Source organism: Sinocyclocheilus grahami, unplaced genomic scaffold (genome assembly GCF_001515645.1).
Source record: "Sinocyclocheilus grahami isolate Dianchi unplaced genomic scaffold, SAMN03320097.WGS_v1.1 scaffold577.1, whole genome shotgun sequence".
Taxonomy (NCBI): Eukaryota; Metazoa; Chordata; class Actinopteri; order Cypriniformes; family Cyprinidae; genus Sinocyclocheilus; species Sinocyclocheilus grahami.
In genome coordinates this window covers 720794-729470 of record NW_015505756.1, presented here as the reverse complement: position 1 = coordinate 729470, position 8677 = coordinate 720794, and the positions used below count along the sequence as shown (strand labels likewise).

General features: G+C 48.3%; 1 protein-coding gene across 1 annotated transcript in view; it reads right to left on the bottom strand.

Moving 5' to 3' along the window:
- Nucleotides 1-8677, bottom strand: part of LOC107556731 (lysine-specific demethylase 6A-like) — a 35524-nt gene that overhangs the window by 1752 nt on the left and 25095 nt on the right. Inside the window, exons 18-29 of the mRNA XM_016239919.1 lie at nucleotides 7390-8069; nucleotides 6585-6714; nucleotides 6378-6483; nucleotides 3618-3823; nucleotides 3455-3516; nucleotides 3308-3382; nucleotides 2887-3035; nucleotides 2683-2797; nucleotides 2391-2578; nucleotides 2172-2313; nucleotides 1961-2087; nucleotides 1716-1886 (exon numbers count right to left, since the gene is read on the bottom strand). Of these exons, the coding sequence (XP_016095405.1) occupies nucleotides 1716-1886; nucleotides 1961-2087; nucleotides 2172-2313; nucleotides 2391-2578; nucleotides 2683-2797; nucleotides 2887-3035; nucleotides 3308-3382; nucleotides 3455-3516; nucleotides 3618-3823; nucleotides 6378-6483; nucleotides 6585-6714; nucleotides 7390-8069 (2151 nt within the window). The remainder of the gene's footprint in view (nucleotides 1-1715; nucleotides 1887-1960; nucleotides 2088-2171; nucleotides 2314-2390; nucleotides 2579-2682; nucleotides 2798-2886; nucleotides 3036-3307; nucleotides 3383-3454; nucleotides 3517-3617; nucleotides 3824-6377; nucleotides 6484-6584; nucleotides 6715-7389; nucleotides 8070-8677) is intronic.

Genomic DNA, 8677 nt, shown 5'->3' with positions numbered 1-8677 from the left:
GTGTGTGTGAGAGAGAGTGTGTGTGTGTGTGTGCGTGTGTGAGAGAGAGTGTGTGTGTGTGTGTGCGTGTGTGAGAGAGAGTGTGTGTGTGTGTGTGCGTGTGTGAGAGAGAGTGTGTGTGTGTGTGTGCGTGTGTGAGAGAGAGTGTGTGTGTGTGTGTGCGTGTGTGAGAGAGAGTGTGTGTGTGTGTGTGCGTGTGTGAGAGAGAGTGTGTGTGTGTGTGTGCGTGTGTGAGAGAGAGTGTGTGTGTGTGTGTGCGTGTGTGAGAGAGAGTGTGTGTGTGTGTGTGTGTGAGTGAATGAGAGTGCGTGTGTGTGAGAGTGAGTGAATGAGAGTGCGTGTGTCTGTGAGAGAGTGAGCATGTGTGAGTGAATGAGTGTGTGTGAGTGAGTGTGGGAGATTGCGTGTGTCTGTGTGTGAGAGTGAGTGTGTGAGTGCGTGTGAGTGAATGAGTGTGTGTGAATGTGTGTGAGTGAGTGAATGAGTGTGAGTGAATGTGTGTGAGTGAGTGAATGAGTGTGAGTGAATGTGTGTGAGTGAGTGAATGAGTGTGAGTGAATGTGTGTGAGTGAGTGAATGAGTGTGAGTGAATGTGTGTGAGTGAGTGAATGAGTGTGAGTGAATGTGTGTGAGTGAGTGAATGAGTGTGTGAGAGTCTGTGAATGAGTGTGTGTGTGAGAGTGAGTGAATAAGTGTGAGAGAGTGTGTGTGTGAGAGAGAGTGAGTGTGTGTGAGAGTGAGTGTGTGAGTGTGAGAGTGAATGAGTGTGTGAGACATTTCCATATTAGATATATATTACATATTAGTTATAATATATAAATAAATGTTAAGATGTTCTAATGTAAATGTTCAGATGTTAAACCATTCTCTTTGTTGTCTTAATGCTTTGGCAATACAAAATGTATTTTTGTCATGCCAATAAAGCTATTTGAATTGAATTGAATGAGAGAGCGAGCGAGTGTGAGAGCGAGTGAGTCAGTGAGAGTGTGTGTGTGAGAGAGAGTGAGTGAATGAGTGTGTGTGTGAGAGTGAGTGTGTGTGTGTGTGTGTGAGAGAGTGAGTGTGAGAGTGAGTGAGTGAAAGAGCGAGCGAGTGTGTGAGTGTGAGTCAGTGAGAGTGAATGAGTGTTTGTATGTGAGAGTGAGTGAATGAGTGTGAGTGAATGTGAGTGTGTGTGAGTGAGTGAAAGTGTGAGAGTGAGTGAGTGAATGAGCGTGTGTGTGTGAGAGAGAGTGAGTGTGTGTGAGAGTGAGTGTGTGAGTGAGTGTGAGAGTGAGTGAATAAGTGTCTGTGAGAGTGAATGAGAGTGTGAGTGAATGAGAGAGAGCAAGTGAGTGTGTGAGTGAGTGAATGAGAGTGTGAGTGGGTGAAAGAGAGAGAGAGTGAATGAGTGTATGTGTGTGTGAGTGAGTGTGTGTGAATGAGAGTGAGTGAGTGTGTGCGAGAGTGAGTGAATGAGTATGTGTGAGAGTGAGTGAATAAGTATGTCTGTGAGAGTGAATGAGTGTGAGTGGGTGAATGAGAGAGAGAGCAAGTGAGTGGGTGTGTGAGTGAATGAGAGAGTGAGTGGGTGAAAGAGAGAATGAGAGAGAGCGAGTGAGTGTGTGTGTGCGCGAGAGTGAGTGTGTGTGTGAGTGGGTGAGTGAAAGAGTGAGTGAGTGAGTGAGTGAAAGAGTGAGTGTGTGGGTGAGTGAATGAATGTTAAAGCGACTTACTAATGAGAACTGGTCGTAAACCTGCATGAGGTCCTCCATCCTGAACTGCTGCAGCACCACGAAACCGTCGAGCTCGCTGCTGGCCTTCCGAGCGCAATCCTGACACTGAACCACGCAGGACTTCCTGGAGTAACTGTGGCTCGTCACAAAGAGCAGGTTAAACACCTCCACCTGGAACACAGCAGCACAGGAGCGTGATTCAGATGAGCGCGGACAGTTATTCTGCTGTAGAGTCCAGCACTCACCTCACAGATGCTGCAGTAATGAGCCGGCTCATCTCGGCTTCTTCTGTGCCAGACCGTCTCCTTCCCAGCAGACACCAGCGCCTCTTTAATCGTCTGACACTGCTTGAGCGTCCGCAGCAGACAGAACCTGTGAACCAGAGACATGTATTACCAATCCATCCAGATAATCAGAGGAGCTGAGACAAATTGATCGAGAAAACGCCACACTCACTTGATCATCTCAAACAGCTTGTGGTCGGACACTTTAATGTTCCTCGCCATGTTCCAGGACAGATGCACCATGGGAACCATAGATTTGACGCTCTGGAGTTTGTTCCACTCGTAACGTTCGACGGCCAGCTTGTACTGATACGCTGCAGGAAACAGACAAACACGACAATCACACAACAAGCCAGAAACATGCAGAGAGCCAGGCTGAACATCTGCGCACCGGTCAGAGGGCCCACGCTCCACGAGATGTTATTGCACCAGCCGATGGCCTGACCCCAGTGCACCGTCCCCGTGTTCAGCCACACCAGATCTCCAGGCCGCTGGATGAAGCGGTACACCGGCACGTTAGCCTCGTACAGATCCTCCAGATTCGGCCACCACGAGCCCTTCAGGAAGTTTATGTTGTTCCTGAAAGAGAGACACTTGCTTATTATCAACCGAAGCGATTTATGATTTAATTAAACGTTCACGAGAGCCAAACAGCTCTGAAGCGACTCACGAACGTCACGTACTTCTCACAGAACTCGCTCATCACGCCCCAGTACGGCTCCGGCACGGCAAACCACTCGCAGTCGCCCGGCCCGATGTTGATGTTGACGGCGCAGAAGTTATTATGCTCCTGATGGCCTGAACATGAACAGAGAGATCACGTGACCGGCTGCGACAGACTGGTTTGACTGCGCTTCTGAAGCGTCACGATAACAGCGGCGTCTCACCTGGAGTTCTGCTGCCTGGGACTTTCATGAAGAGCTGGACCGTGTTCATACCCAGAATGCTGTGCCCCACGTGACTCAGCAGGTTCCCGGCAGACACCACACGCGCAAACGCAGGCAGCTTACTGAGTTCCTGCAGCTGCAGCTTCCACCTGCAGGGGGCAGCACAGTCAACAACCCGCCTTTGGCTTCATTTAACTAGCAGACTCACATCACACTGAGCTGCAGATGTACTAGTGTAACCGCACTGGACTCTTCCCTCACTAACTACAGCAGCTGTTATTCTCACAGCCTCTTAAACTGCATTCAGAGACATGTTAAACTCAAAAACTGGCTTTGTCATTTGTTCTCAGTTTGAAGCCAAATACTCGACTTATCACAATATACACAAAGTGCAATAAAAGGAAACCACTTGAAAACTCACTTCTTTTCATCAGAGACGTCAATGTTCGTCCCAAACTTGACTTGTCTGAAAGGACCTTTCCGCCTCCTGGAAACACTGAGCAGACGGGAGAGAGTAAGCGCAGGTTTACATCAGCGCAGCTAAAGCTGTTAGTCACGTGACACTCACGTTTCTGATGACGTCACTTCAGAGTCTGACAGCTCTTTCTGGCCCTTCTTCTCATGCTCTTCCTGAAAGCGCACAAACACAGACGTTTGATATGCAAAATGCCACACGTAACCGATCACTGCGCTAACGCTAATGAGCTGCGATCTGTGTGCGTGCGTCTCACCCGCAGCGAGTCCTGGAAGGACGAGGCCTGGTACTGTGCGTATGTGGAGATGGTGGTGTAGGAGCGGATGCTCTCGCAGCGCCACTGCTTCTTCAGACCGCTGGCGTCCCAGTTCTCATCGGCCGGCTGACACAGCTGCGTCCGCACCTCCACCAGGTGCTCCGGGTTTGCCTCTACTAGTGTCTTCGTGGAGAACAGGCCCAAATCTACAGAGACAGAGAATACAATCATGAATGCTCAATTTTAGTGACTGAGCTGACATCAAACACAGGCCATTTCAGGTTAAGAGTCTTAAAAAGATCAACTTGTTCATAAATGTTATTTAGATGTCAAAATCTATTTCTTCCCGTTTGCTCCTTTTGAACATTTCTAGCCGAAGCCGTCCCTTTACGCATTTAAGACACACAGTGAGTATAGAAAATAAAACGTCTACCGTATTATTCATATTCACGATTTCTAATATTTGTACAGGCTTTACATTTTTATTTCAATGTAGTAATTAGCAATTCATTTAATTTAATTTGATGCAGACTTGACCGAGTGTCAGTACTGCAGCTGATCGTGTCTGAATGATCATGGAAGGTAAAATAATGACCACAACTACTACATCATTTTAATTGCCAGTAATAAAAAAACAGCCCAAACTAGCGCAATTACCATGTCCCAAATATAAAAATGTCTTATATCCATAATGAATAGTATGTATTCTTTTCCATCCCTAAAATACATATTTTACAGTCACTGTTATGCATTTATCATAAACACAGCTCAAATGCTTCCTACTAGTGTGGCCCAAACATTTAGCAGTTTTATTACAGGTAGAATGCAAAATGTTTCAGTACAAGCATTTCAACCAAATGTAATTTATGCAATATTTCAAACCTCTAACCCACTGGGGAAAATCAGCCCATGGCAACAGTTTAAACAGCACCCTGATGCGCAAAAATAATATCAGTCAGTCAGTGAGCGCCGTAACAGATGACCTCAAATCTTGCAGGATTCCACAAATATACAGAATGAAAAGATGATACAAAATGTAATACCTTGGTAAATGGCATTTAAGACTTTTTAATACTTAAGGGCCAATGTGACAGACCACATTCAACAGAATAAAGCTTCACAAGTGTCAAAAGCCTCCTAAACTTGGTTATGGCTCTATAATACTAGCGTGAGATGTAAATCAGAGAATTTTGCATTTCATCCAGCAAACCAGCCAAACGTCCTTGAATTCTTTGCAACAATGGAGGGCAAAGCAAGTTTCAATCTGTTTTATAGTTGCCATGGAAACTGCAGAGAAACGTGTCACTCCCACAAGAATCCACATCTGGCCTTTCAGGTAATCGTGTGTGTGTGAGTGTGTGTGAGTGTGTGTGTGTGTGTGTGTGTGAATGAGTGAGTGTGTGATTGTGAGTATGTGTGTGTGTGTGTGTGAGTGAGTGTGTGTGTGTGTGAGTGAGTGTGTGTGGTGTGTGAATGTATGTGTGTGTGTGTGTGTGTGTGTGTGAGTGTGTGTGTGTGTGTGTGTGTGAGTGTGTGTGTGTGTGTGTGTGAATGAGTGAGTGAGAGAGAGAGAGAGTGAGTGTATATGAGCGAGCGAGTGAGTGTGTGAGTGAGTGTGTGTGTGTGAGAGAGATTATTACTATTATTCTTTTTCTTTCTGTTAATACATGTGTACTATTTGTCCAGCTGCAATTGCTTTGGCAATACAAATGTATAATTTTTGTCATGCCAATAAAGCACTCTTACATTGAAATTGAGTGAGTGTGAGTGTGAGAGAGTGAGTGTGAGAGAGAGAGAGTGAGTGTGAGTGTGAGAGAGTGAGTGAGAGAGAGAGTGAGTGTATATGAGCGAGCGAGTGAGTGTGTGTGAGTGAGTGTATATGAGCGAGCGAGTGAGTGTGTGTGTGTGTGAGAGAGTGAGTGTGTGTGAGCGAGCGAGTGAGTGTGTGTGTGAGAGAGCGAGTGAGTGTGTGAGAGAGCGAGTGAGTGTGTGAGAGAGCGAGTGAGTGTGTGAGAGAGCGAGTGAGTGTGTGAGAGAGCGAGTGAGTGTGTGAGAGAGCGAGTGAGTGTGTGAGAGAGCGAGTGAGTGTGTGAGAGAGCGAGTGAGTGTGTGAGAGAGCGAGTGAGTGTGTGAGAGAGCGAGTGAGTGTGTGAGAGAGCGAGTGAGTGTGTGAGAGAGCGAGTGAGTGTGTGAGAGAGCGAGTGAGTGTGTGAGAGAGCGAGTGAGTGTGTGAGAGAGCGAGTGAGTGTGTGAGAGAGCGAGTGAGTGTGTGAGAGAGCGAGTGAGTGTGTGAGAGAGCGAGTGAGTGTGTGAGAGAGCGAGTGAGTGTGTGAGAGAGCGAGTGAGTGTGTGAGAGAGCGAGTGAGTGTGTGAGAGAGCGAGTGAGTGTGTGAGAGAGCGAGTGTGTGAGAGAGTGAGTGTAAGTGAGCAAGCGAGCGAGCAAGTGAGCGAGTGTGTGAGTGAGAGTGAGTGAGTGAGTGAGTAGAGAGTGAGTGAGAGAGTGAGAGAGTGAGTGTAAGTGAGCAAGCGAGCGAGCGAGCGAGTGAGTGTGTGAGTGAGAGAGAGCGAGTGAGTGTGTGAGAGAGCGAGTGAGTGTGAGAGAGCGAGTGAGTGTGTGAGAGAGTGAGTGAGTGAGTGAGTGAGTGTGAGAGTGAGTGAGTGTGTGTGAGAGAGTGAGTGAGTGAGTGAGAGAGTGAGTGAGTGTGTGTGAGAGAGTGAGTGAGTGAGTGAGAGCGAGCGAGAGTCTGTGTGAGCTCTAACCTAGTTTGAGGGCTCCAGCTAGGCCGCGGATGACGGTGACAGGGTTGGAGTGGTTGGTACAGAACTGGTGCAGCGGCGGGAAGAACGCGTCCCTTTTATTCTCCAACTGAAATATGAACAAACACACATTTATGATTGCAATTAGACCTGTATCAAATATACACAGCGTTAATTATTTCTAAGCAGGGGCATGTGTGCGCTGCTCACATAGATGCTCGGCGTCGGTGGGTTGAGCTTGTCTTTAGCGAGCGGCGGTGACGGAGGAGGAGGAAGCCGCGGCGGCGGACACTTGTTCAGCAGGATACTGCTGCTCGACAGACCGTTCTTCCGGAGATTCCTGTCAATAAACGTGACATTAGACATGAAGAATAATGTTATTTCTGCAGAGTACAATATTTACAAATTAGTCAAAGCTGAAATGTTAAAGAAAGTCATCAGATTCTCAACACCTGCAGACGCACAACACCCTCAAGTCTAAAATTCAACTTGCATTTCTTTTCTTTGCACAAGCACAATGTCTGACATCATTTAAGCACTTCAAAATAAAATATAATGTATAAAATATATTTCTGTTTGTGCATACAACAACAAAGAAGGTCCAGTCCACAGAGGCGACTGCGCCACATTAATGCCACAGACAGCTTTCCCATGCGTGCTTGTTCACTTGAGTTCGCCGAATACTTTGCTGTAGCGTTCAGACGTGCTTGTGTTTCAGCGTCCTTTTTTCTGCACGTCATGAGCTACAGCTGTTAGGGGCGCAAGGAGGAACATGCTGTGTAACTCGCTGTGCAAACAATATTAATACAGCGATTCTAAACAAATGTAAAGAGAGCATGTTTGGTGTGCGGTTATGGTTAGATCTGCGCCCAGACCCAGTCAAATTGTCTTAACCAGACCTTTAAGTCAATCAGCAGCATGTATAGGTTTGTCTGTGCGTCTGCAGTGTGAGTAAAACATGCGCCGCCACTAGAGGGCGATAATTCTTATATCACTCCACAGGAGCTGAGCGTACCTGCAGGCTTTCAGGACGTCTGCTGAAGTGGGGTAAATGGAGACGGTGGAGGACGAGAGAGAGGGTTTGAGAGCTGTGGCGGTTTTGATGCAAAGCTCCGGCGGCTCCAGCTTCAGCGGGCTCTGAGAGTCTTCTGAACACGCTCCCCCTCCACCTCCGTTAACGGTGACGGCGGGCGGCGCGGAGGAGCCTGGCTTGTTAAGCTCTGCGGAGCGGGGTGGCGGTGATGAGGCGGGCGAAGAAGCGGTGGACGCCATTAGCGTGGTGCCCGGGTGGATGTGGTTCACCCTCGAGCTCACGGCAGGACTCTCCTTGCTCCTGAGAAGAGCGGAGAGCTGTGGATTGTCTGCGGAAGCAGCTGCCGGAGAGCCGGAAGTGGAAGTGGGCGAGCGGTCGGGACTGTGGTGGTTGGTGGCAGTGGAACCGTTGGCCTGCAGGGCGGCGCTCTCTTTGGTCGGGCCAGTGCCGTGGGGCACACCTGAGGTAGCCGTTTGCGAGGAGGAAGAAGCGGGGGACGACGTGGAGGAAGGAGAGGACAGATGATTGACAGCTGGCTCCGATGGGGTCGTGGCGGGAAGTCCAACCTGATTGTGAGGGCCGCCGTCGGCTGAAGCACTGGAAGAGAGAGTCCGGTCTCCATTAGGACCAGCCCAATGCGAACCCGGACCTTTCTGAAGCCCCTGAATCGGGAGGAAATACAGAAGTACAAGTCAAGTCACCTTTATTTCTAAAGTGCTTTATACGAGTGGTCTCAAACTCAATTCCTGGAGGGCCACAGCTCTGCAGAGTTTAGCTCCAACTCGCACCGGTTTGGAAGTTTCTAGCAGTCCTAAGACCTTGATTAGCTGGATCAGGTGTGTTTGATTAGGGTTGGAGCTGAACTTTGCAGGACAGTCGATCACCAGGAGCAGGGTTGGCACCCCTGGTATAAAGTATTGGTCTCAAACTCAATTTCTGGAGGGCCACAGCTCTGCAGAGTTTAGCTCCAACTCGCACCGGTTTGGAAGTTTCTAGCAGTCCTAAGACCTTGATTAGCTGGATCAGGTGTGTTTGATTAGGGTTGGAGCTGAACTTTGCAGGACAGTCGATCACCAGGAGCAGGGTTGGCACCCCTGGTATAAAGTATTGGTCTCAAACTCAATTTCTGGAGGGCCACAGCTCTGCAGAGTTTAGCTCCAACTCGCACCGGTTTGGAAGTTTCTAGCAGTCCTAAGACCTTGATTAGCTGGATCAGGTGTGTTTGATTAGGGTTGGAGCAAAACTGTGCAGAGCTGTGGCCCTCCAGAAA